Source organism: Salvelinus fontinalis, chromosome 23, assembly GCF_029448725.1.
Source record: "Salvelinus fontinalis isolate EN_2023a chromosome 23, ASM2944872v1, whole genome shotgun sequence".
In the NCBI taxonomy this organism is placed as follows: domain Eukaryota; kingdom Metazoa; phylum Chordata; class Actinopteri; order Salmoniformes; family Salmonidae; genus Salvelinus; species Salvelinus fontinalis.
This window is the reverse complement of record NC_074687.1, coordinates 13,008,934-13,035,867: the sequence shown is the minus strand read 5'-3', so window position 1 is coordinate 13,035,867 and position 26,934 is coordinate 13,008,934. Positions and strand designations below refer to the sequence as shown.

The window sequence follows — 26,934 nt, the reverse complement described above, 5'->3', positions numbered from 1 at the left end:
ACCAATCAGGAAGCCAGGGAAGTACCCAACGAGGTCAACAAGCTATCGGCCAATGGCTTTAACATCACATGTATGTAAGATTATGGAATGTATGATTACGGGGAGGCTAAGTTAGTTCCTGTAGAGCAGAGGTCTAGTATCACCACATCAGAGTGGGTTCAGGAAGGGAAAGGGAACTATAGACCCAGTGCTTTGCTCAGAAGCAGAGGTCAGGAAGGCTCAGGTGAAAAAGGAGTCTGTTGTAGCTGTCTCTTTTATGTGGAGAAGGCGTATGATATGATGTGGAAGGAGGAGTTGTTAATCAAGCTTGATATTATGGGGGTAGGAAGAAGAACATACAACTGGATAAAGGATTTCCTGTTAGGAAGGTCTATTCAGGTGAGGGTGGGGAAGTCTCTATCAGGCAGCTACCTGGTGGATAACGGTACACCGCATGGGAGCGTATTTAGTCCTCTGTTGTTCTCAATCGTGATCAATGATGATTACTTTCAGGTACGGACGGATACTGGGAGGTCGTAATTTGCAGATGATGGGGCCTTATGGAAGAGCGGAAGAAACGTGCCATATATAGTCATGAAGGTACAGGAAGCAATTGATGAGCTAGAGCAGTGGGCATTAATGTGAGGATTCAGGTTCTTTATAGAGAAAACTCAGACAGTGTTCTTTACCAAAAAGAAGGTGGGAGATGAGGTATGCTTGAGTTTATATGGGAGAAACTTGGAGAGGGTGGGGGCCTTCAGGTTTCTTGGGGTATACTTTGACATTAAACTAACCTGGGCAGAACACACCGAGAGAGTGGTGGGAATGTGTAAGAAGGTGCGAAATGTGATACGCTGTCTGACGGGAAGGAGTGGGGGGCTGGGCGTTCCTTATTGAGGACCATGTATGTTGCATTGATCTGATCTGTAACAGACTACAGCAGTATAGCGTATGGTTCGACAGCCCGGACCTGATTGGATAGGCTAGATGTCCTACAGGGGCAAGGACTCAGAATATGTAGTGGGGAGTTTCGGACGTCCCCAGTGGCTGCACTACAGGTGGAGATGGGGAATATGCCATTGCAGATTAGGAGACATCAGCTGGCAATTAATTATTGGGTCAACTTACAGGGACATGGGGTGTCTCATCCTGCGAAAGGGATTTTACAGGCATGCTTGGAACATGAGCAAGGACAGAACACGAGCTTTGGGTGGGAGGGTAATACCCAGGCGAAGGAGATGGGACTATATGGAAGGGAGTTTAGTCCAATGGTAGCTATTCCTATAAACCCACCATGGCTACTCCCACCTCCAGTAGTAGATCTAGAAGTGTTGGAGAAACTATAAAAAGATAGGGAGGGTGTTGATCCATCTGATTTGTTTAATAGACGTCTGGATTCTGTGTATCAGGATTTTGTGGCCATTAACACAGATGTTTCAAAACATCCAAGAACAGGACGTACTGGATCAGCATTTGTAGTGTAGGAATGTTTGGTAGCAGTCAGGAAACGTATTACAGATTGTCTGGCTGTATACACGGGAGGCTAATGGCCATACTGTTGGCCTTGCAGTGGGTGGAGGAAGTCAAGCCTGACAGAGTACTTATTTGCTCGGATTCATGTGCAGTGTTGATGACTGCAGTTATTTAGCTCACGTAGCACACAATACCTGCTTTATGAGGTACTACAAACTCATGGCAGGATTAGACAGATGGGTATACAGATACGATTTACTTGGGTCCCAGCCCATGTGAGGGTGGAGGGGAGCGAGGCAGTTGATGTACTAGCTAAACAAGCACTTAGTGTAGTGGGGATGTTGATGTTGTAGTTTCAATGAGCAAGGCAGAGACAAAAAGGCTGATATGGACAGTGATGGTGCAGAGATGGCATGAGCAGTTTAATATAGATACTAAGGGGCAGACATGTATATTTTGTTATATTTTTTTCTAGAGCAACGGGCTGGCAGGATTTAGTTTCTCCCTGTCTCTGGCCCACACTCCAGTACAGTAGGTGGCGGTAATGCATCCTAACGTTAGATGCCTACCGCCGATAAACCCAACCGAAGAGGAGGTTGCGGGTTCTAGTGATATCTCGCGGTACCTGTGCGAGTGGTTTAGCTTCATTCCACCACGGAGAAGCCAGTGGAAGGTGTCGGTTACAGCTGAAGTTGGTACTTTAATTTGAAACCACGTAGAAACTGCCAGAAAGGAATATTTATTAACAAAATAAATGTGTTTAATTGCCTGAAAGGACATCAAGTCAGCTACATATTACGGACTGGAATCAAGGACGAATTCTGTGATCTACAAAGAAACTATCTAGCTAATTTAGCCTGCTAACAAAGAAAAGCATTTCTCTTGAGAAATAATCCTCACTATTCTCTTTAGTTATGAGTCATGTGGTCGTCGATAATCCACATGGTCTAGATCAGCAGGTGAGTGACTACTTCATTTTTTATTGATTTAGTAAAATAAAAAAATTAACAAATATCAAGTTAAGACACCTAAAATAACACTGTCAGCTTGCTACGTGTATGCTAAGCTAGCAAGCTGAAGTGGCCCGTAGAGCCAAGCTACGTTAGCTAGCGCGTAGCTAACTGCGTGGATGTGTCTGGTAAAATGGTGGTTGGTGTGTGTCGCCGGTGAAATTAGATGGTCATGGCGGAGCTAGCGAATGCTGCCTAGTAATATTCGGTTCCGATCAAACTAAACGGGAGCAAATTCTTTGTCTCAAAAAGATTGTCGTGAACACTTGCTATCTATTACGGCATAGTAGCTAGCTGGCAGCTTTAAACACTGTTAATTTTAACCTATACAATATGTTTAACTAGCCATTCTAAGGTTACCTACACGTGAGGCCGGTACCGATTGCGCAGTTGATGATTTTACGGCAATTTATCCAGGCTCTGTTAGGCCTTAGCTAACGTTGGCTAAGTAATGTAGCTATCTATGGAGCTTAGATTTGTCAGCATGTGAAGCAGTTATTTACCTCCCAATTGATATTAAACTAACTTTAGTTTACTTGCTAGCTGGTTACCTTGATGAAATTCTACCGGCCGGTAAAAGTAACGTTAACTGCTGAGTCTTGAAACGTGGCGCAGGAAATAACAATTTGTCTACTGTACAGTAGGGGACGAAGAGTAAAAAACCTACTTCAGACTGCGATTACGAAACCAATATGCCATTGTCTAGTTAATGTTGGGTTTGTTATGTAAAACATAGTTAACTAGTTATTTAACCTCCTTTTGATTGTATGTTGTCTGTAGCTAGCTAGATGTTAACGTTAGTCTATTCACTAATAACCTTAGGACTCAAGCCAAGAACGTTGGCTGTGAATCGATCCTTTAGCACACTCAGAATCAATTTATCTTTAATGTCAACATTTTATTTATTTATATGACCCATAGGCTCTCTCATACTGAAAACGTAGCTTTTCCAGCCAATGCTAGGATCTGACTCTTTTTTGGCACTTTGCTCTATCTGATTTGGAAGCATTCATTTATACTTTGGTTATACAGTGCTTGTGGTAAGTGTGCCTTAACAGTATTTTGTGTTTTCAGCTTGCTGGCCTAGACTTGAACTCAGACGGACAGGGAGGAGGCACTGGCCGTAAGTATTCACATAAATATATTTGTCTCAAGTGGTGTTCCTCTTTGAGCACAGATGTTCATAGGGCATTCAATGACAGGAAATTGTTCTGTGTACGGCTATTAGTATATAATTACATTATCTATTAGATCATACTGCTATGGCAGGGGTTCACAATTTTATTTGGCCTGAAACCCCATTTTGATACAATTCTCACCCCACCATGTAAAAAAAAAAGTGATTATCGGCCAATCTTAACTTCTTTTAAATTGGAACAAGGTATTACAAATCAGTTAAAGTATTTACAGTTGAAGTCGGAAGTTTACATGAACTTTGGTTGGAGTCATTAAAACTCGTTTTTCAACCACTCCACAAATTTCTTTCTTGTTTAACAAACTATAATTTTGGCAAATCGGTTAGGACATCTACTTTGTGCATGACACAAGTAATTTTTCCGACGATTGTTTACAGACAGATTATTTCACTAATAATTCACTACCACAATTCCAGTGGGTCAGAAGTTTACATACACAAAGTTGACTGTGCCTTTAAAAAGCTTGGTAAAATCCAGAAAATTGTCATAGCCTATCAGAAGCATCTAAATACAATTAACATAATTTTAGTCAATTGGAGGTGTACCTGTGGATGTATTTCAAGACCTACCTTCAAACTCAGTGCCTCTTTGCTTTACATCATGGGAACATCAGAAGAAATCAGCCAAGACCTCAGAAAAAAAATTGTAGACCTCCACAAGTCTGGTTCATCCTTGGCAGCAATTTCCAAATGCCTGAAGGTACCACGTTCATCTGTACTAACAATAGTACGCAAGTATAAACACCATGGGACCACACAGCCATCGTACCGCTCAGGAAGGAGACGCGTTCTGTCTGCTAGAGATGAATATACTTTGGTACAAATCAATCCCAGAACAACAGCAAATGACCATGCTGGTCATTTATGAACATTTGAACATCTTGACCATGTTCTGTTATAATCTTCACCCGGCACAGCCAGAAAAAGACTGGCCACCCCTCATAGCCTGGTTCCTCTCTAGGTTTCTTCCTAGGTTTTGGCCTTTATAGGGAGTTTTTCCCAAGAAAGTTTTTCCTAGCCACCGTGCTTGTACCTGCATTGCTTGCTGTTTGGAGTTTTAGGCTGGGTTTCTGTACAGCACTTTGAGATATCAGCTGATGTAAGAAGGGCTATATAAATACATTTGATTTGGTATTCTGAAGATGCTGAAGGAAACGGGTACAAAATATCTATATCCACAGTAAAACGAGTCCTATATGGACATAACCTGAAAGGCCGCTCAGCAAGGAAGAAGCCACTGTTCCAAAACCGCCATTAAAAAAGCAAGACTACGGTTTGCCACTGCACATGGGGACAAAGATTGTACTTTTTGGAGAAATGTCCTCTGGTCTGATGAAACAAAAATATAACTGTTTGGCCTTAATGACCATTGTTATGTTTGGAGGAAAAGGGGGGAGGCTTGCAAGCCGAAGAACACCATCCCAACTGTGAGGCACGGGGGTGGCAGCGTCATGTTGTGGGGGTGCTTTGCTGCAGGAGGGACTGGTGCACTTCACAAAATAGATGGCATCATGAGGGAGGGAAATTATGTGGATATATTGAAGCAACATTTTAAGACATCAGTCAGGAAGTTTAAGGCTTGGTTGCAAATGGGTCTTCCAAATGGACAATGACCCCAAGCATACTTCCAAAGTTGTGGCAAAATGGCTTAAGGTCAGCAAAGTCACGGTATTGGAGTCACAAAGCCCTGACCTCAATCCTATAGAAAATTTGTGGGCACAACTGAAAAAGTGTGTGCGAGCATTGAGGCCTACAAATCTGACTCAGTTACACCAACTCTGGAATGGGCCAACATTCACCCAGCTTATTGTGGGAAGCTTGTGGAAGGCTACCCAAAACATTTGACCCAAGTTAAACAATTTAAAGGCAATGCTACCAAATACTAATTGAGTGTATGTAAACTTCTGACCCACTGGGAATGTAATGAAAGAAATAAAAGCTGAAAAATCATTCTCTCTACTATTATTCTGACATGTCACATTCTTAAAATAAAGTGGTGATCCTAACTGACCTAAAATAGGGAATTTTTACAAGGATTAAATGTCAGGAATTGTGAAACTGAGTTTAAACTTTCAACTGTAAATCTGAAGGAAGTATGGTTTGAAATGACTGAAATGCATCGATAAGGTATTGTGATGATCAGAAGATCATCATGCAATCATTTTGTATGAACTTTATGTAGAAAAGAACATTGTCGTCACTGATGTTTTCCCCCTTGTCTGATTTAGTACCTGTTCTTGTCCACTCTGTTGTAATGAATCCTGCGTGCTTGTGAGCATTGTAGAGTGTAACGGTAGACTTGTGTTCCTGAGTCTTATTTTATTTTTTACCACTTTTTCTCCCCAATTTTGTGGTATCCAATTGGTAGTTAGCCTCTCCCCTCTCGATGAGACAAGACTAAGGTTGAGAGCCATGCGTCCTCTGAAACACAACCCAACCAAGCCGCACTGCTTCTTGATACAATGCCTATTTAACTCGTAAGCCAGCCGCACCGATGTGTGGGAGGAAACATTTTACACCTGGCGACTGTCAGCGAGCTCTGCGCCCGACCCGCCACAGGAGTCGCTAGTGCCCGATGGGACAAGGACATCCCTGCCCTAACCCTAACGACGCTGCTCCAATTGTGCGACACCCCATGGCTCTCGGGGTTGGCTGCGACCGCCTGGACTCGAACCCAGAAGCTCTAGTGGCACAGCTAACACTGCCTTAGTGCCTTAGACTACTGCGCCGCTTGGGTGGCTCCTTTCCTGAGTCTTATCTTTCAGCGATGGGGTCATTATATTTTGTAGCTTAAATCGTTCAAAAGAGTGAGCTACATTTGTAGGAAGAGAACCGCTTACCGAAGTAACTCAGATTCTATGATCTAGGCGTGATCTCAGGTTCTCTCGGTACCCCATTTTCAAACCAGACGACACCACATAGTTTTAGAAACACTGCCCTAAGGGGTTAGCGTGTACAGATAACACGTAGGCTAAAGGTGGCAAAATGACACTTAGTTAGTTGACAATTTGGATATTTTTTTAATTTTTCCAGAACAAGGATTTGCATGCAGTGTATCCCATTGTGGCGATTCCGTTGGTCTTTATATTCATAGCTTTACCATACACTGTGTTTCTCGATACGAAGACTGACAGTCCTACTTTTTTCTTTTTCCAGGGCGTTACATTCCACCTCACTTGAGGAACAAAGAGGTTTCCAAAAACGGTAAGTGATCTCTTTGACACAAAGTAAATCACACACAATACATGACTCACTAGTATTGCCACAGTCTTTGCTTACAGTACAGACCCACACTTAGTGAAATCTAGCGCAAAATCATTTTACAATGTCCCAATTCTATAGGCCTACCCTTCTCCCCTAAGTGTACACTTGGTCACTTCCCTTCATGGATTTAAAAGGAAAGGTGGAATCTCCCTTTGGCTTACGCTTACCCCATTTCAGTCCTTTTTTTAAAATACATGAGGCACGGTGTACAAGTACAGATTTGGGTGAGAATTTGACATTCAGTGCAGTTATTAGAAAAAGGACTTGTTATTAATGTGTTTTGGTCTGTTATAATAGGGTCAGGGTGGGTTGATATTACAAATTTGACCAGAAATGCATGCATTTGTCAGTTACGCAGAATGCTTTTCGTTAAATATATCTCAGTAACCTGATTTGTACGCATTTCTGCTCCTTGAGGCCAAAGGCAACCAAGAAAGACTCAAATTCTCAGAGTACAGGAGTTTAGGGGGAAAAACAAAAATAGATCTTCTGTCTGTGCTTTTATTGGCAAAGACAAAGTAGAGCCTGCTACCCTCAAAGTAAAACCAGATGCTTTACCCCATCCTGAACAGCATGAAAAGATGGCTTTCCCAGTAGGCCGGTGGTGTATGGCGACACTTCACATGCGGCTCTCTTGCTACTCTTTGTCATTGTGTTAACTAAGTTGTTTATCCAAAATGTAGCACCAACACTTACATCACAAGTGTGTTCTTCTTGATGAACAATTCTTGGCGAACAAACATGGAAATAATCTCTGAGTTCTGACTGAACCTGTATTACTTAATGATCAGCTGTCACCTCTTCCACCCGCATAAGGGGCTTACCTATTATGATAGCTATTACTGTACAGCCCCAAGCCAATTCTTCTACAGCTCTTGACGAACGTAATAGCGTTATTTGAAGAAAAAAAAGGGGGAAACGTGTAGCCAGAGGCCTTATCTATCGCTGCGGAGGACTATAATTTGCCACCTGGGGAAAGTACTGCCAAAATACTTTCAACATGTCCCCTGACCAGGTGTGACAAAACACTAGACCGTTGCTGCTTCTCCACCCAGGGAACATATCGCTCCTTTACACAAACCCACTTCAGCAATCAGATCACTCATTAGTCTTCACTTCCTGTTTACAAAGAGTAAGTGATGCGCACACAAGCTACACTTAGTGTACAGTTAGTGCGTATCCAATGACTTGACATTGCAAAGGTGCCTTGTGCATTCCGATAGGATGCAAGGAGGATTAGTAATTTGTGACCTAGAGCAGCGGTTCCCAAAGTTCTTGAACAACCATTCCGCACAGTCTCGCGCACACATTTTCTTTGCGCAAAATAACTTAGTGGACCTCCCATTTGGAACTGCTGACCTAGAGAAAGTTATTGAGGTGACTAAAGACAGGAGAAACTGGACAACTGGTTGAGTGCATACGACTTGTTCGCGTGGCAGGTACTTCAGACTATCACGGAGAAAGCTAGCGGAATGCCCATATTGACTCCTCACGCCCACACGAGGTGAACAACTCTGATCTACAGCTTCCAGCAACTCAGAGGAATATATTTACTCAAGTTTCAATCAAGACAATGTTCTGTTGTCCAACCTTGTAGTCTCGTGATTCCTACTTTTTATTGGCCTGCTATCGGCACAAGCATATGTTGAGTTGCATGAGTTGGTGCCTGGTGTAACAGCCCTATCACTGACGTCAGTCGCGTAGCCTCTTCACCAGGCAACTTGTTTTAAAGCTCAACTTCACGCAACATATCACATGCCTGCAAGACCAACAATTGGAGGACGGATGGTCTTGCTACTTAGCATTTGGTGTTGCGCTGGATATAGGCAACCCACATGGTCTTCTGAATGCCCATGAGAAAAACCAGGATTTATTATTTTTAGGTCGGGTTTTTTTTTACAATCAACTCTGACTTAATGCAAGTCCAAGCACCTACCTTAACATATTGTGTTGGGAGAAGGTAGCATGGACATTCCTTCCTCTGTATTCTTGAAGTTAATGCAAATGATCTACAATAGACATTCTCTGGCATTTTTTTAATCATCTGCACATCAGGGTTGTTGGATTTAGACATGTAACCGTATTGTTTGCTACTTGCTCCTCACTGGGCCCAACACAACAATATTATATTAGGGAAAGAAAAGTCTTGAGTTCTAAGAAAATGGTGTCACGCTGGCTAAGCTAGCACTGACTCATTAAGACTGACTTGTCTCTTAGAAGTTGTGCCATGATTTAATGAGATATTCAAAATGGGATTTACTTTGACGTTTTAAGATATTGCACAAGGTTCGTCTTGGGTTAGTTTCATTTCACTTTTGTGACGTTATTTGTCTTTTTATTCCACAACAGAAAATGCGTATTCCTCTGGTAGACAGTGTGGTTTTTCAGTGCCACCGCCAGTCAACTTCTGTAAGTCCCTTCTGTCTGCTTTGTGCTGAGATGCATGAAATGGCCTTACACACAGCAACACCAGTGTGGGTTGTTCCAGATGCAGGTTCTGTTCAAAGGAGCTTTATTATTTTGGGGTGCTTCCTAAAATGTTAAACAACTTCATATTTAAGATCTGATAATGTGCGTTAATACAAACTTCATTTGTATTTGGAACCAAATGTGAAGAGTTCTAGCCTTTTTGGAAAGACCAATACTTTTACCACTTTGTCAGTGGGGGCTGGTTAGACATGTGATATACCTGATTTGTACCTGCTCAACACATTCCCTCGACTGGGAATAGGGTATCACTTTAGGATATGCAGCCATAGATGGGTGTCGAGGCTACTTCTAGTGTAGCTTGTTTCTGGTGAATAGGTGTTGTAAAGATTCTGCCCTGCACAGCTAGCTAGTATGGCTGTATTACTAATTCCAAGGTGAGCTGCTTAATGTTAACATACTACTGTAAATACTAAACATAAGTATTTGCACTGTCAATGAGCCTACATTGTGTGTTCTGAGCATACAAAAGGAATACAATTAAAGCAGGGACTCCTGAATGAAAGGGAGCCTTTTCGATGAGTGTAAAATGTCTAGTAGCCTAGCCTATACTTGGAATCCTTCCTATAGGCACTGTAATGCTGCGTTCATAGCCAGGTGAGAGAAGGATGTTTTTTTAAACTAGGCAAGTCAGTGAAGAACACATTCTTATTTACAATGATGGCCTACCCCGGCCAAACCATAACCCGGGCGACGCTGGGCCAATTCTGCCCTATGGGACTCCAATCACGGCTGGGTTGTGATACAGCTCAGGGTTGAACCAGGGTCTGTAGTTACGCCTCTAGCACTGGGTGCCTTAGACCGCTGCGCCACACGGGAGCCCACATAACTGTGAAGAATCCACTTGAACGCACGCTCCTCCAACTGGTAATTACTAGTGGTTAACTCATCTATCATCCCTGAGCTCCGACTTCTCCCACATGCTGATGTCACCTACTAAGGAAATGACCTCGAACAGCATTTTGGGAAAATAAATTCAACAAAACACTATTCATAAAAATAAATATTTTTCCGTTTGTTTACAAACATGATAGCTGTACTTTTAGTTTATGGTTGACGCAATAGCCAATCTGTTCAAGTCACGTGAATGCATCTTAACTGATATTTTTGACTTCAATTGCCAATTACAACCTTCCCACTTGTTTATGAATGCACCAAAAATGCCCCAAGGGAAACATGCAGAACTTGGAGGCTTTCATTTTGGTGAAGCTTCGCTTTGGCGTTGTGCCTTGCATAGTGATGTCAGAGCTTGCCGTGTGCTGCTGTCTGGTGACTGATCTGAATCCTGATTAATTATAAAGTGATTTCCTTAATTTGATCTGCTGTGAGGAGTGGTTCACCATTTCTGGGTACTTTTATAAAAAAATATATATATATTTTTAAATGTCATGTAGAAGGGTGGGCAAACTTATTTTTTTTTCTATTTCACTTGTTTTTAGACTTATGCATTGTGAGGACACAAAAAAATATATAATAACTTGCTCAAAGCTCCAAATACGTCCTTTTGGAAACTGTTAGGATTTGAGTATAGTGATGCAACGTTCTATTAGATTTGTATTGCTACTCAAGAGTTACCTCTGTCCATTCTAGCAGCAGGCTGCACAGAGAATGACAGCTGGGTAGGTGAAACGGCTTGAGTCGCACACAAAAGGGAAAATAGCGGTGCCAATAAAGTTAAGAATGGCACGATTTGATGTGTACATCTAAAGACCTGCATCACTATACTGAGACGTCTGTTTCTTAAAGGACGTTTCTGGAGTTGTGGTTTCTAAAAAAATCAAAAGGGGGGGGGATTCCCCTGCACTGCACAACAAGCAATTAGGAAGTATTTCACGGCTGGGTTAAGTTTCTTTAAGTAGTGAAATTGCAAAAATTGTCTGAATCCTATAACAATAAAATATATATATATATATATATACTTTTAAAGATGGTGAACCACTCCTTTAACTTTTCTGTCCAGAAATAGTCCCTTCTATAAAGAATGAGCAGACTTGCTAATTGTACTGTCTGAAATTAAACGCATTTTATTTAACCTTTTAACTAGGCAAGTCAGTTAAGAATAAAATCTTATTTACAATGACTGCCTACCCAAGTCACTGTATAAACATGGCACGAGCCACGTGTCTTACGTTTGGAGACTTAAACTCAAGTAATTTCTATAGAATTGTTTTATTAATCAGTGTCAGGCTGCATTCATCTGAGTTACATGTCATTGCATCCTTGACGTTAATGCACAGTTTGCATCAATAGAGGTCTAGGCTACATGAAGTGTTTCTGGACTCCTCAGTGCTTTTCCAAGATGAAGCTATCTGACTCTGTTAATGCTGGCTCTGAATGGTAGCCTGTGATCCTGCAGAATGTGTTTGCACAGGGATATGAACAGTGTCTTTGTACACAGCTCTAGGCCTGGTCTGAATCCTCCGTTAGCATGCACACCACATTAGGTTTGCCCTGTGTTTCAAGTGTGAAATCTAGCACTTGAAGGAACCCCCTGAAGACCCAGTTGGCTGTGGAAGCTGCCTTTTTAAAATTAATATCTAGGATCAGTTCTCCCTTTAATCTAAAGCTTTACCGCTATGAAGTGAAAGAATAAACCTGACCCTAGATCTGTGGTTTGGGCTGTTTGTCACCTATGGAAGTGGTGTAGACCGAAATGTCCATCCCTGCTATGCCTCCTCCCCAACCCACAATGATGGCAGGGAATGATTGCTGTGGTAAATGTCTCTTGGACAGCAGTCTAGCCTTGTAGTCCTAACTCGGGGTTGTCTTGCCCTAGACATGTGTTTTGGAATAGGGGTTATTGTAGGAGTCTTTTGAAGTGTCTGCACTCTTCATTCTGTCGACTTGCACACTGTTGTAGTGAACTCATACTGCCAAGTTCAGTCAGTTGGCCTCCCTTTTAAAAACTTGAATCTCTGAAAATTAGTTTTAGAAGTCCTTTGCTCTATCACTAGTTTTGCCAATGTTTATTGCAAGGATGGTGGGGATAAACGTGCATGTACAAGTCAAATGTTAGGACACCTACTCATTCCAGGTTTTTTGTTTATTTTTACTATTTTCTCAAGTTCGGTCTAAATTGTAGAATAATAGTGAAGACATCCAAACTATGAAATAACACATGGAATCATGTAGTAAAGAAATCCAAATATATTTGAGATTCTTCAAAGTAGCCTTTGCCTTGACAGCTTTGCACACTCTTGGCATTCTCTCAACCAGCTTTGAGGTAGTCACCTGGGATCCATTTAAATGAACAGGTATGCCTTGTTAAAAGTTGTGGAATTTCTTTCCTTACTGCGTTTGAGCTAATCAGTTGTGACAAGGTAGGGGTGGTATACAGAAGATGGCCCTATTTGGTAAAAGACAAAGGCCATATTTGGGCAATAACAGCTCAAATAAGCAAAGAGAAACGACATTCCATTACTTTAAGACATGAAGGTCAATCAATATGGAAAATTAAGAACTTTGAGTGTTTCTTCAAGTGCAGTCACAAAAACCAAGCGCTATGATGAAACTAGTAAAAAATAAACTTGAATGAGTAGGTGTCAACTTTTGACATGTGTATGCAATATATACTGTACCAGCTAAAATTTGGGACACCTACTCTTTCAAAGTTTATTTTTACTACTTTCTACATTGTAGAATATTAGGGAAGACCATCAAATATGAAATAACACATTCATGTAGTAAACAAATCAATGTTTTAGATTTTTCAAAGTAGCCACCCGTTGCCTTTTTATGACAGCTTTCTCTCAACCAGCTTCACCTGGAACCAGCTTCAGCTTCCTCTAACAGTCTTGAAGGAGCTCCCACATATGCTGAGCACTTGTTGGCTGCTTTTCCTTAACTCTGCGGTCCAACTCATCCCAAACGCTCTCAATTGGGTGGAGGCCAGGTCTTCTGATGCAGCACTCTATTACTCTCCTAAGTCAAATAGCCCTTACACAGCCTGGAGGTGTGGTGAGCTGCAGAATGCTGTGGTAGCCATGCTGGTTGTGTGCCTTCAATTCTAAATAAAATACGGAGTGTCACCAGCAAAGCCCCATCGCACCTCTTCCTCCGTGCCTCACGGTGAGAACCACACATGCGGAGATCATCCGTTCACCTACTCTGCGTCTCACAAAGACACGGCGGTTATAACCAAAAATCTCAAATTTGGACTCATCAGACCAAAGGACAGATTTTCACCGGTCTAATGTCCATTGCTCGTGTTTCTTGGCCCAAGTCTCTTCTTGGTGTCCTTTAGTAGTGGTTTCTTTGCAGCAATTTGACCACGAAGGCCTGCTTCACGCAGTCTCCTGAACAGTTGCTGAGATGTCTGTTAGAAGAACTCTGAAGCATTTATTTGAGCTGTTCTTGTCATAATAGAGTTGGTCTTTTACCGAATAGGGCATCTTCTGTACACCACCCCTATTTTGTCACAACACAACTGATTAGCTCAATTGCATAAATTCCACATTAATTTTTAACAAGGCACACTTGTTAATTGAAATGCATTCCAGGTGACTACCTCATGAAGCTGGTTGAGAGAATGCCAAGTATGCAGAGCTGTCATCAAGGCAAAGGGTGGCTACTTTGAAGAAAGTAATCTAAAATATATTTTGATTTGGTTCACTTTTTTTTTTTTCCCCCCCATGTGTTAATTCAAAGTTTTGATGTCTTCACTATTATTCTACAATGTAGAAAATAGTCAAATAAAGACATTTTTGAATGAGTGTCAACTTTTGACTGGTACTGTGTTTTTCTTCTGGGAATTTTTACCTTTGTCTGTGGGCCTGGGAATCCAATCTATCCCCTTCGTAGTCTCTGAATACATGACAACCACATAGTACACTCTCTCTACCTGTTGTCATTCCTCTTCCTTTCGTTCCTCTCCTCGCCCTGTCCATGAAGACTCTCCAGGAGGATGGGATGGCGGACGCAGCAACGGCGTCACCAACGGTTACCATGACAACCGCAACGGGGGACGCGGCGGGCCTCCCCGAAATGACAGAGGTGGGTGTGACAGCTGCCGTAGTAACACAATGGGTGACACCTTGTTTAATCAGCCAGTGCACACCGCAGGTGAGGAAACCTACTGTGCCAAATTGTATTTATCTATTCATCAGTAATAGTAATTACAACCGATACAAGTAGTAGGTAATGTATTATGCTGTAGATCTCAGCCTCTAGATCCTGCTGTGCGTATACTCTATTTACTTGGTAATAACTATATATATATATATATATATATATATATATATATATATATACATACACACACACACACACACACACACACACACACACACACACACACACACACACACACACACACACTAGACGGTATCTGCAGAGGCACGATTTCCTTGACTCACCAACAATGGAAATAATGTGTTAATAGAAATCAGACATTAAAATTGTTATTGATCAAATAGACTATGCTGTAAGGGTACAGATTAAACAAACACCCCTGCACATTCAGTCTAACCCTATACTCATCAAATCTATTTACCACAATGGCTGCTTCTTTCACAAACAATATTTTGTTGGTGGTAGATAATTCTTGTATGTTAGTGGAATGTTGAATGTATTACTCACTGAGCCATCTACTCTCCCTGCCCAGGTTTTGGTGGTGGACAAGATGGTGGAAGCTGGGGCAGTGCTCCCAGACAAGATGCAGCCTATAACAGCTTTGGAGGGAGGGGCAAATCTTCCTTCTACAGCGACCGGGGATCATCAGGGGGCAGAGGGGGGTAAGTACCACTCGGTGCACTGTCTGTTGGAACTCTGTATTTAGCCATACAATTAGGTGTGTGGTGTTTCAGACAGCTGATTTGTAAAAGTGTTGATCTTTTGCAGTTATCAGCGTGGAGGGTATGGTGGTGGTGGTAACAACCGCTGGCAGGAAGACTCCAGAGACGACGAGGACTGGTCCAAACCCAGCCCCGCTAACGAACGCCTGGAAGCGTGAGTCTCACTCCTCTTTTAAATTGACCAAAACCAGTGTGTCTAGGACTTCGGCAACTTGAAGCGTGCCATATATAAGCATACTCAATCATATTGACCTTTCATCAGTCTTAGTCTCACTCTTAAAGCCGGTAGTGTGCAATATTCAGTTTGGTTTTCCCGGTCAACTTTTGAAGAGTCCTGTTATAACCCAAGCTATCTTTTTCCTCTCCGCTCATCCAGGGAGCTGTTCTCAAGCGGCAACACTGGTATTAACTTTGAGAAATACGATGACATTCCTGTGGAGGCCACTGGCTCCAACTGCCCGCCACACATTGATAGTGTAAGTCGTATCACTGGCTTTACCAGTTGGTCATGTAAATCAAAGGAAATGCTGTGTATGGAAAATGTTGAAGCTATTCTTATTGACAAGAGTCAACAGCGTAGAAGTGATCCAAAACTAACGCCGCCTGTGTTTTGCTATTTCAGTTCCATGATGTGGACATGGGGGAGATCATCATGAGTAACATTGCCCTGACCCACTACACGCGGCCCACCCCCGTCCAGAAATACGCTATCCCCGTCATTAAGTCTAAGAGAGACCTCATGGCCTGCGCTCAGACTGGTATGGGACTGAATGATTGAAGATCCACAATGAGTGATGCTGAGACTCATATTTTTCACTTTAAAATGTATTTTAAATTAAAACCAATGATTGCAAAGTTCAATAAATCATTAAACTCTGTGCACAAAGGACTACTTTAAAACATGTTACTAAAACACTTACTTGAAGAACAGTGGAGATGCAATGTTAACTGAATGGCAACACAAATGGCACAAACCATCATTTTGTTACCAAACTCTGCATCTGCACTGTTCTTCAAGTAAATTTGCAAGTACAGTGCAATTTGTTAAAAGTCCATCTACATGCAGTTGTGGTTTGTATAACTTTGCAAACATTGTTTTTTTGTTGTTGCCATTTTTAAAGTGAAAAAATGTGTTTCAGCATCACTGGGTTATTGTGGCATTGCCTATGAAGGAATGTTCTTTACTTCGAAGGGAGAGGTGCTAGCTGGTTATACTGTGAATTTAAAACAGGTTTTCTGATCGTCTTTCTATCGCTTGCTACCTTTTAGACCAGCCAAGATGAATGATTATCGTATTGACTAAAAGACTGAATGTTCCTCAGGCTCGGGTAAGACGGCAGCCTTCCTGGTGCCAGTGCTGAGCCAGATCTACACACAGGGGCCTGGAGACGCCACAGCGGCTTCCAAGAACGGACAGGTACACACACACACACGACCAGCCTGCAACGTCGAGTTTTCCCATCAATCTGAAACATTGCTTTTCTGTGACAGCAATTCAATTGCCCCCCTTGACTTGCTCGTGTGCTGTTTATTTATTCTGTGTGCTGAGGTTGACCCTACACTTGTCGTTTCCCTCCACAGGACAGTGGTAAATATGGGCGCCGTAAGCAGTATCCCCTCTCCCTGGTCCTGGCTCCTACCAGAGAACTGGCCCTGCAGATATACGAAGAGTCCAGGAAGGTATGTGCTAAATACACCGTGGACAGAACATGAATGATCTTGTAGTGACAGTGTAATAGTAGAGTAGCCTAGTGGTGGCTAAGGAACATGGAACCGTTGACTTGAAGGTTGCTGATTACCAACATGTTGAGTGATTGCAGCTAGATTAAGAAAATATTGACCTCTATTGTTGGCATGCACACTGTTTCCTCGTGTGTGTTATGGAGAAACAAAATGTCCAGTGCTATGTCTTCGGTACCAGAATGTTTCTCGTTTTCTGGTTCTATCCTCAATCACTGGGACTCTATCATGTTGAAATGGACAGGCATCAGGTTCTATGTAATCAGTGTTCTGCAGGCAGATGTGAATCTATGTAACATCTGCTATAGAACAATACTCCAAAGATGACAAAAGGATAATGGTTAATACGGAATTATCGGTGGTACTAGGGTTCTGAATGGTCCTGTATGTCTTCCCCTTGTAGTTTGCGTACCGCTCCCGCGTGCGTCCCTGCGTTGTGTACGGAGGGGCTGACATCGGTCAGCAGATCAGAGACTTGGAGCGAGGCTGTCATCTTCTGGTGGCCACACCTGGACGCCTGGTGGACATGATGGAGAGGGGCAAGATTGGCCTCGACTACTGCAAGTAAGTGGGACGTATGCTAGTGCTTACGAGTTGGCTAGTGCTTACCTGTTGGCTAGTGCTTACCAGTTGGCTAGTGCTTACCAGTTGGCTAGTGCTTACCAGTTGGCTAGTGCTTACCAGTTGGCTAGTGCTTACCAGTTGGCTAGTGCTTACCAGTTGGCTAGTGCTTACCAGTTGGCTAGTGCTTACCAGTTGGCTAGTGCTTACCAGTTGGCTAGTGCTTACCAGTTGGCTAGTGCTTACCAGTTGGCTAGTGCTTACCAGTTGGCTAGTGCTTACCAGTTGGCTAGTGCTTACCAGTTGGCTAGTGCTTACCAGTTGGCTAGTGCTTACCAGTTGGCTAGTGCTTACCAGTTGGCTGTTTCTGTCGTCCCCGTTAGCTATTTGGTGCTGGATGAGGCTGACAGGATGTTGGACATGGGCTTTGAGCCCCAGATCAGACGCATCGTGGAGCAGGACACCATGCCCCCTAAAGGCATCCGTCAGACCATGATGTTCAGCGCTACCTTCCCCAAGGAGATTCAGGTACACACACCCCAGTAGTGACGAAAGCTTGAGAAACTGAGTCGAACCCTATAGTGTGTTTCTGACTGTTTCTGACTGTGTAGATGCTGGCGCGTGACTTCCTGGAGGACTATATCTTCCTGGCTGTGGGCCGTGTGGGCTCCACCTCTGAGAACATCACTCAGAAGGTGGTGTGGGTGGAGGACGGTGACAAGAGGTCCTTCCTCCTGGACCTGCTGAACGCTACAGGTAAGAAACACGAAGACACCAACTCTAACCTGTAACACTCAAACTATTCACACACTCACATTCACTGACAAACAAACCAAACTCCATCCTAAACATGTGTATAACGTTCAGTCACAGATTGAAACTAATTCATAACACTTGCTAAGGTTTTTATCTAAGAGGGTACATTGTTAGTCTTTTCCCTTGAACGTCCACGTGGACACAATTGTGTCTCCTAAACTAGTTGGCATGATGAACCTTCACCGTTCTCCTCTGGGTGAAACAGAGGGTGGTTGATGGGAAAGTGCTAGTTATCACATATCTGTTAAGTATTAAGTTGCTTCACACTGCCTTTGGTTTACTTTGCTGGGCGGTTTGGTTTTATCTAGTCATTCCCAGTGACGCTCCTGATGTTCAGGAGGCTGCAGTGACACCTGGTAAGTATTATGCTACTTATAACCTCTAGTCTGACCCTACCAACTGGCAAACATCCCACTCCTCATCCTCCCCACATCCCTTTCTTTCTCCTTTCATAATTTCTCATAGTAGCTTTAGTGCCAGAAATAAAGCTTGCAGTCTCAGGGCCATGGGAATCCTGCCCTTAGGTCAGCGGTGGCAACTCCAGGTCATGGAGAGCTGTGGTGTGCAGGCTTTCATTCCAGCCCAATGGGAAGACACTCATTTGAGTAACTGACACCATGGTATCTCCAGGACCAGGGTTGGCCAGCCTTGTCATTTAAAACAGCAGTAACACTTGTAACCCTCAAGGTTTCTAATTGGAGCACAACCTGTTGCTTTTAAACTCATTTTCCTCTCTTTTTGAATAAGGGACTTTCTGGCTTGGTGTTACTGTCTGGAACGATTTTCAACACACTCGCACACACCCACACTACATGTGTAGAGAGATTAAGGACACCGTGGGCTGTTTGCATTTGGAAACTGAGCTACACCTTCTGTTAGTCACGCAGTTACATCTTGTATAGGTTGTCGGTCTATGGTAAATAAAGTACACACACCCCTCTGTATTAGCATTTCAGACCTTCCAAACCAATTCTTGTCCATCAGCCTTAAGTTTCGAAGAGCCAACGTTTCCTTGGCAACTAGTAAAACAGCCTATCGTGGAGATTAACAAATAGCCTAGATGTCACAGGACGCTAGCACCAAAGCAAGCAGACATCTTCATCACCATGGTAACCGGGCCCTAAGAGGTGGACGTGTGTAGATATCCTAGAACCTGTTGTGAATACGTAGAAAGACAACCTCACGGAAGGAGTGAAATCTTTGATATAACATGACTGTATAGATGAATGTTTGGCTTCCATGCCATTCGATGTTATCCTTTTCACCTATCAAACATGTTAGATCAGTAATTAAGCAAAGGAAAATGGGATGCATTTTACCAACAAGGTCCTGGACTTCCATCGTTCAGTGTTGCCATGCCAACCATACCAAACACGACCTATCTGCCAATGAATGCTACCGCGTTGGAAACAGGCATAGTATCATCAGAGAATATCAATGCTCCCCCATCACTATATCCCCATAATACCACCATCCAGTTTCACTGTCCAGTGTTTGCTCTGATAGCCATTAATGCCGTGTTAGTCCACTGTAGATAAAACAATGACGCTACTCTATAGTACCAGTCCAAATGGCTGTGAAGACATTTTGAGTTATGGGACAATTGGCTGATTCTGATATGAGCACTTTTGGTGCATAAACTCTGTAAAACAGAAACAATAATTTAATGGTTGTCGGTGAAAGCAAAGCCAGCTGCTTCTGCACCCCCTGGTCTCCATTTTTCAGTTGCCATTTTGTTTATTTGCACCATGGTGACGGGGTCGGGCACATCACCTGCTATGTTTTGAGTTCCTGCTCCCTACTCCCCAGTATCTGAAGTCTTAATCCCACTCATCGCATGTGAGCTCAGTACGGTTTCTTCCTCTTTCGGTCTCTCTCTCCCGCTCTCTAGGTAAGGAGTCTCTGACGTTGGTGTTTGTGGAAACCAAGAAGGGAGCGGATGCCCTGGAGGACTTCCTGTACCGCGAGGGCTACGCCTGCACCAGTATCCACGGAGATCGCTCCCAGAGAGACAGAGAGGAGGCGCTGAACCAGTTCCGCTCCGGACGCTGCCCCATTCTGGTGGCCACCGCGGTACGACAACACGCATACTCTCGCACTCTGTCAACACATAAGCAGTTGTGTCATTCTCCCCTTTAATCTGGCATGCATCCAAACGTATCATCCCAAACGTTGATCACCAGTTTTTTCCCCCTCTTGCCGGTTGAGTAGTGTTTCCCTCTGTGACTGACTGCCTGTTATGTCTCTCATCCAGGTGGCTGCTCGTGGTCTGGACATCTCCAACGTCAAGCACGTCATCAACTTTGACCTGCCCAGCGACATCGAAGAGTACGTCCACCGTATTGGTCGTACCGGTCGTGTGGGGAACCTGGGTGAGTGGGACTAGTGTTTGCCATTTATTTACTGTGTATGTCATGTAGGGGTGGGTTGTGGGTTGGATTTTAACCCGGCCTATCTCTAACACACCTTGGTCCTGTTCTTAAGGGCATGTGAAGAAAGTTGTAGAACGTTTTGCTGCCAAAAACTTGAATGAGCTTTCTTTTGTTTGCTGCATAATTAACATGACCCTGACTAAAATACTAAATTATCCTCGGATTTGCATCATATTGTTAGTGATAGCAAGGTCACGTGTGTTCCTTTTGTCAATCACCTTATGTATCCAGTTGTCAGTCTGAAATCGGGTTGGTTGTATAATGAGAATGGTGTGATCACCTCTGCAATTGCTATCCAATTGTTAGTTAGTCTTCTCATCGCTGCAACTCCCGTACGGACTCGGGAGAGGCGAAGTTCGAGAGCCGTGCGTCCCCTGAAACACAACCAAGCTGAACTGCTTCTTGATACAATGCCCACTTAACCCGTAAGCCAGCCGCACCAATGTGTGGGAGGAAACATCATACACCTGGTGACTGTCAGCGGCCACTGTAGCCGGCCCACCACAGGAGTCGCCAGTGCGCGATGGGACAAGGATATCCCTGCCGGCCAAACCCTCCCCTAACTCTGACGATGTTGGGCCAATTGTGTGCCGCCCCATGGGTCTCCCGGTCGCAGCAGAGCCTGGACTCGAACCCAGAATCTCTAGTGGAACAGATAGCACTGCGATGCAGTGCCTTAGACCACTGCGCCACTCAGGAGGCCCACTGGTGCACGTTTAACGGAAGGTCGGGGTGCCGGTGAACAACAGTGTCGTGTGTTGGTGATGCGCATCTATGTATCATTTCTCATATGACTGGGATGCTAAGAAACGAGATTAACTCCAGATGAGTAACACTAAAACCACAATATTACTTAACATCACACATTGCATGAATAGCTTTTAACCTTTCTAGGACACGTTCCGCTAGCGGATCCCCTCGACAACATTCCGCTGAAAGGGCAGTGCGGGAAATTCAAAAATATTTTTTAGAATTATGTAACTTTCACACATGAACAAGTCCAATACAGCAAATGAAAGAAACATCTTGTTAATCTACCTATCGTGTCTGATTAAAAAAAATATATAATGTTATACAGCGTAAACACAACATATATTTGTTAGATCACCACCAAATCCAAAAAACACAGCTATTTTCCCAGCCAAAGATGGGAGTCACAAAAAGCAGAAATAGAGAAAATTAATCACTAACCTTTGATCTTCATCAGATGACAGTCATAGGACATCATGTTACACAAAACATGTATGTTTTGTTCGATAATGTGCATATTTATATCCAGAAATCTCAGTTTATATTGGCGCCATGTTCAGAAATGCCTCCAAAATATCTGGAGAAATTGGAGAGAACCGCATCAAATAACAGAAAGTCATCATAAACTTTGATGAAAGATACATGGTTTACTATTAAAGATACACTTGTTCTTAATGCAACCGCTGTCAGATTTGTAAAAAAACACACCATGCAATAATCTGAGACGGCGCTCAGATGTAAACAAGATTTCTCCGTCATGTTGGAGTCAACAGAAATACGAAATTACATGATAAATATTCCCTTTGATGAGAGAACCGCATCAAATAACAGAAAGTCATCATAAACTTTGATGAAAGATACATGGTTTACTATTAAAGATACACTTGTTCTTAATGCAACCGCTGTCAGATTTGTAAAAAAAACACACCATGCAATAATCTGAGACGGCGCTCAGATGTAAACAAGATTTCTCCGTCATGTTGGAGTCGACAGAAATACGAAATTACATGATAAATATTCCCTTTGATGATCTTCATCAGAATGCACTCCCAGGAATTCTAGTTCCACAATAAATTGTTTTGTTCGATAATGTCCATTATTTATGTCCAAGTAGCTACTTTTGTTAGCGCTTTTAGTATACACATCCAAACGCTCGTGCAGGTCCAGGGGAACGTCGGACGAAAACTTCAAAAAGTTATTACAGGTCGAAGAAACTTGTCAAACTAACTATAGAATCAATCTTCAGAATGTTGTTATCCTAAATATGCAATAACGTTCCAACCGGAGAATTCCTTTGTCTGTAGAAATAATGGAACGCAAGTCGATATCATTTGGAATGCGCGTGACCAGGACCTGGCTCTCTGCCAGACCACTGACACAAACAGCCCCCATCCGGCCTAACATCACAGTAGAAGCTTCATTCAATGTTCTACAGACTGACCTCTAGTGGAAGGCGTAGGAAGTGCAAACGGATCCACATCCCACTGGCATTTCAATAGGCGATGAGTTGAAAATCGACCAGCCTCAGAATTCCCAATTCCTGTTTTTGTTTTTGCCTGCCATATGAGTTCTGTTATACTCAGACATGATTCAAACAGTTTTAGAGACTTCAAAGTGTTTTCTATCCAATAGTAATAATATGCATATATTAGCATCTGGGACAGAGTAGGAGGCAGTTCACTTTGGGAACGCTATTCATCCAAAGTGAAAATGCTGCCCCCTATCCCTAAAAAGTTAAGAAACCTTCAAGTTTTACTCAAACTCTGCGTGTAGCGTATTGAGCCTTGTCTGTGTGTAGGTCTGGCCACGTCGTTCTTCAACGACAAGAACAGCAACATCACCAAAGACCTACTGGACATCCTGGTGGAGGCCAAGCAGGAAGTCCCCTCCTGGCTGGAGAGCCTGGGTTACGAGAACCAGCACAAGGGCAACACGGGACGCGGACGCTCTAAGAGGTACACTCTCACACACCTTTTCAGGGAAGTTAAATGGACCGCTTAGGTTGAATTTATTGTCAAGAATGGAGAATGCTAACTACATGTTCTGTGTATTTTCGTCTCTCCCTCCGCTAGGTTTTCCTCTGGTGGATTTGGTGCCAGGGACTACCGCCAGACGCCCGGCGGCGGTGGCTTTGGTGGTGGTGGACGCGGCGGCCCTCGCACCGGGGGTCACGGAGGAGGAGGAAGTCGTGGCGGCTTCGGTGGAGGTAAGCGCTAGGCCCTCTTAGAATGGTTCTGAAATGTCACGAGTTTTTATCATGATCTTTTTGAATTAATGTTTCAATCATGTGTGAGGGGAGATCTCTGCAGTTTTTATAACTGAATGAATGAATTTATTGGACTTTCTATCTATTTGAGATTTGACACCTGTCCTTCCCAGGTGGCTTTGGAGGCGGGAACTCCTATGGTGGTAACGACGCTGGCTACGGTGGCAACTACAGCCACTCCGGTAGTGGAACCGACTGGTGGGGCAACTAGTCGCCATTGCAAACGGGTTGCCACGCCAACCAAACTCATCCTCTCACGGAAACCACATGTTGACTACGCCAGAATAAAACACCCCCTACCCCCTCACTCAACCCTGTGTAGTTTCACTGACACACAGTACATTGCACACACTGTGATTCTCTGCCCTTTCGCTTCTCTCACAAGGAGCAAGACGCAACGCCAAGACAACCAGCGCAGCGTCAATCTATTGGAGCAGAGATTTGCACACTTTTCAGATAAAAGGAGTGCTGACATGTATGGTCTGATATAGCAACTCAGACCAAAACGGCAAATCCTTTCTTTGTATAAACGGAAAAGAAACCCAAGAATATCCTGAGGATCATTTGTATGTTAATGTACTGTGCCTTTTGAATTTAGACAGGACTAATTCTGTGTCATTTCACCAAACGAATGTTGGCCGAGAGCTCTGAATTATTGTTATTTATTTGGTGAAAAAGAAGCATAGAAGAATGAAAACTGCTTGTACTTAATCAAACCTTGGCAAACACTGGGGCATTGTGGCTCGTTCGAGTCATGAATCCATTTCAACCTTTCAAAATTGTCGCAGTGACATCATGTAGCCTTTTCTCGGGTTCAACCCAGAGTTCCAACAGCTAACATCACTGTAGCATCCGACAGCACTGGGCCGTTCTCCTAGTGTGGCTAATAGAACTGTATTCTAATCTTTAAGGGACGAAGAGTTCGATTACTTTTTCTTTTTTGCTCACTCTATCCTGGATAGGCTCCTCTATAAAGGATACGGTAGTCTTTCGAAAAGCCATTCCAGATCTCTTAACACGTAAAGTCATTAAGCTCAGTGCTAACAAACGCACACTGGGGTTTAATTCAAACAACGCAAACACTTAATGTTGTAACTTGTTACTCCACATCTATTGGCTTGACAGTGTTATGGCAGCTAGTAAAGTTAACTAAATGCTAGCTACATTAACTGGGCGGTGTTTTTTTATTTAAACTCCAAACATTTGAAGTGGGCGCATGCGCAGTATTTGAAAAAAAGGTTTTTTATTTTTGAGTGAAACGTTTCTCCACACCTGTAACAAAAAATGGCGCCATCTTGAAAGTGAAGTTCAAAATGGTTCCATACGGACCACAGCGTCGGGGGGGGGGGGGGGGGGTGCACAGCGTGGGGAGGGCACAGTGTGGCGCGACGTTAACGTTAAACCGTCTTACCGTTGACCGAGCGGTGGAGCCGGTATTCTACGCATGCTAGTGTTTTGTTTTTTGGTCAAGGAGATATAAGACAAATGAACTGAGTCGCAGGCTTAACTTAATTACAACCCTTTTCTCTTTTCAAGCTGCGTTGGAGGCATGGTTCATCTGTCAGACAGGAGCAGTCCGTCACTAAGGGTTAACCAGTCAGAAAGCAAATGGACTGTTCAGAGTAGGACAGTTGTGCCCTGGGCTGGTGTTATGGGGGGGGGGGGGGGGTCAGGGGTTAGGGCTCAAGTTCAGTGCGCCAACATTGCTTTGGTTTCCATTGCTCCTTATCGTAGCTGTGGAGGTGGCCAAAGCTGGGCAACTTTTGTCCCCTTATGGTATATATGTACTGTCAACTCCTCTGGGGGTTTGTCTGCTTTAGATGTGTATAAAGCTCTGGTACCGAATGGCCAGACGAGGCTTTTCCGCTCAGAGGAGCAGCTGAGGAGAGAAGGGGCATTTGGCAATCTCTAAGTGCGCTACGTTTCTTCTCAAGTGTGTTGTGCCTTTGAAAACTTTTTAAATTGATGAACTTAAAAAGTGGATGCACTGACAGTGTTTGAGTACTTTGATTGAATGGTGCTACTTGAGTTTCAGTGTGTAGGCCCTCGGTTGTTGTCGTGCCCATCAAGTTTTACAAAAGTTATTTTATTGCACATCTAGAGTTTTATATAAATGTCTTGAATACGTGTCCTTAAGCTTCCAAATATTGTTTGAGGAGATTGTTGGAAAAAACGCAGCTTGTTTACAAAGGGGAAGGGTTCTCAACATTTAACCAGGATTTTTTTGGGACCAGGGGATTAAGCAGTTGGAATTTAGCCATTTGCACACAGATTTCTAGATTCTACTTTTGCTGCTAGTTTTGTGTAATTTATTAAGCATTTTTGAGAAAATATTTATTTTTCTAAGCCTCAGTGGTTCTTTGAAAGTTTCAAGAAACTTGACCAAAAGACGGTAACAAACACTGGCACTTGAATGTTGAATGTCACCTGTATGCGTGAAATTTATACTTCGGGGTAGTGTGAGCTTTTTAATGTTTAAGACATATTGGACTCTGTCAATAATAATAATATCCGCAGTTGTTTTGAGGCCTTGGGCCCTGACATATCTAAATAATAGCTAGATAGTCTGATTGGCCTTCAAAAGAAAAATGGAATTAAACAGACATGCCAAGGTTTGGAATTAAAGTTCTCAAAAGAGCAAAAGCTAATTTTCCTCAATGTACCAGTGCAGAAGTGCACGGGATTGTGTGCGTTTAACTATTCTAATTAGACCGATTTAATTATTTTTGTTCCAGTGAATGTCTGGCACATGGCAATCTTAAACAAACATGTGGTTTATTCTCTGTTGCAATTGCATATATGGCACCTGGAGTAATTGTTTTCCCCTCAGAGTATTGAGCAGGTCTCCGCTGCAGTAGTGTTCCCCACCGTAGCAGGACATTAACTAGCCTGAGCACAGGATGACTATGCTATGACCACCATTTACTTGCTCAGTGCCCTGAGACATACACAGGTGTTTAGATGTGGACTTTGCTTTCTGTACTAGCTTAGAGGCTAATGCACTGCATGGGGAAAGACTTGGCTGTGTGACTATTGTAATGATTTTACCAAAATAAAAAGTTTGAATGCAAAAGTACCTTATTATAAAATGTAAGCATGTTTTATAAGATTTGTTATAAATGTAGGACAGGCTATTGCCTGGAGTGTTTGCGGCAGAGAGGAGCTGCGA

At 43.1% G+C, this 26,934-nt stretch overlaps 1 protein-coding gene and 1 pseudogene across 2 annotated transcripts; both read left to right on the top strand.

The window, feature by feature from the left end:
- Positions 1–2,067: 2,067 nt before the first annotated feature.
- On the top strand, positions 2,068–25,115 carry LOC129820881 (ATP-dependent RNA helicase DDX3X-like). Of its 2 annotated transcripts, XM_055877953.1 has the most exons (19): positions 2,068–2,411; positions 3,537–3,585; positions 6,814–6,861; positions 14,299–14,400; positions 15,011–15,140; positions 15,247–15,354; positions 15,577–15,676; positions 15,823–15,958; positions 16,523–16,617; positions 16,782–16,880; positions 17,344–17,504; positions 17,885–18,029; positions 18,113–18,257; positions 18,626–18,673; positions 20,209–20,390; positions 20,572–20,689; positions 23,298–23,454; positions 23,572–23,705; positions 23,879–25,115. In XM_055877953.1, exons 1-19 carry the CDS (start codon positions 2,367–2,369, stop codon positions 23,974–23,976), a joined length of 2,100 nt encoding a protein of 699 aa, XP_055733928.1. In that variant the 5' UTR covers positions 2,068–2,366; the 3' UTR covers positions 23,977–25,115. The 2 variants fall into 2 exon arrangements, with proteins under 2 accessions (XP_055733928.1, XP_055733930.1); XM_055877955.1 differs by lacking the exon at positions 18,626–18,673.
- On the top strand, positions 17,041–17,166 carry LOC129821631 (small nucleolar RNA SNORA57; annotated as a pseudogene).
- Positions 25,116–26,934: the final 1,819 nt, after the last annotated feature.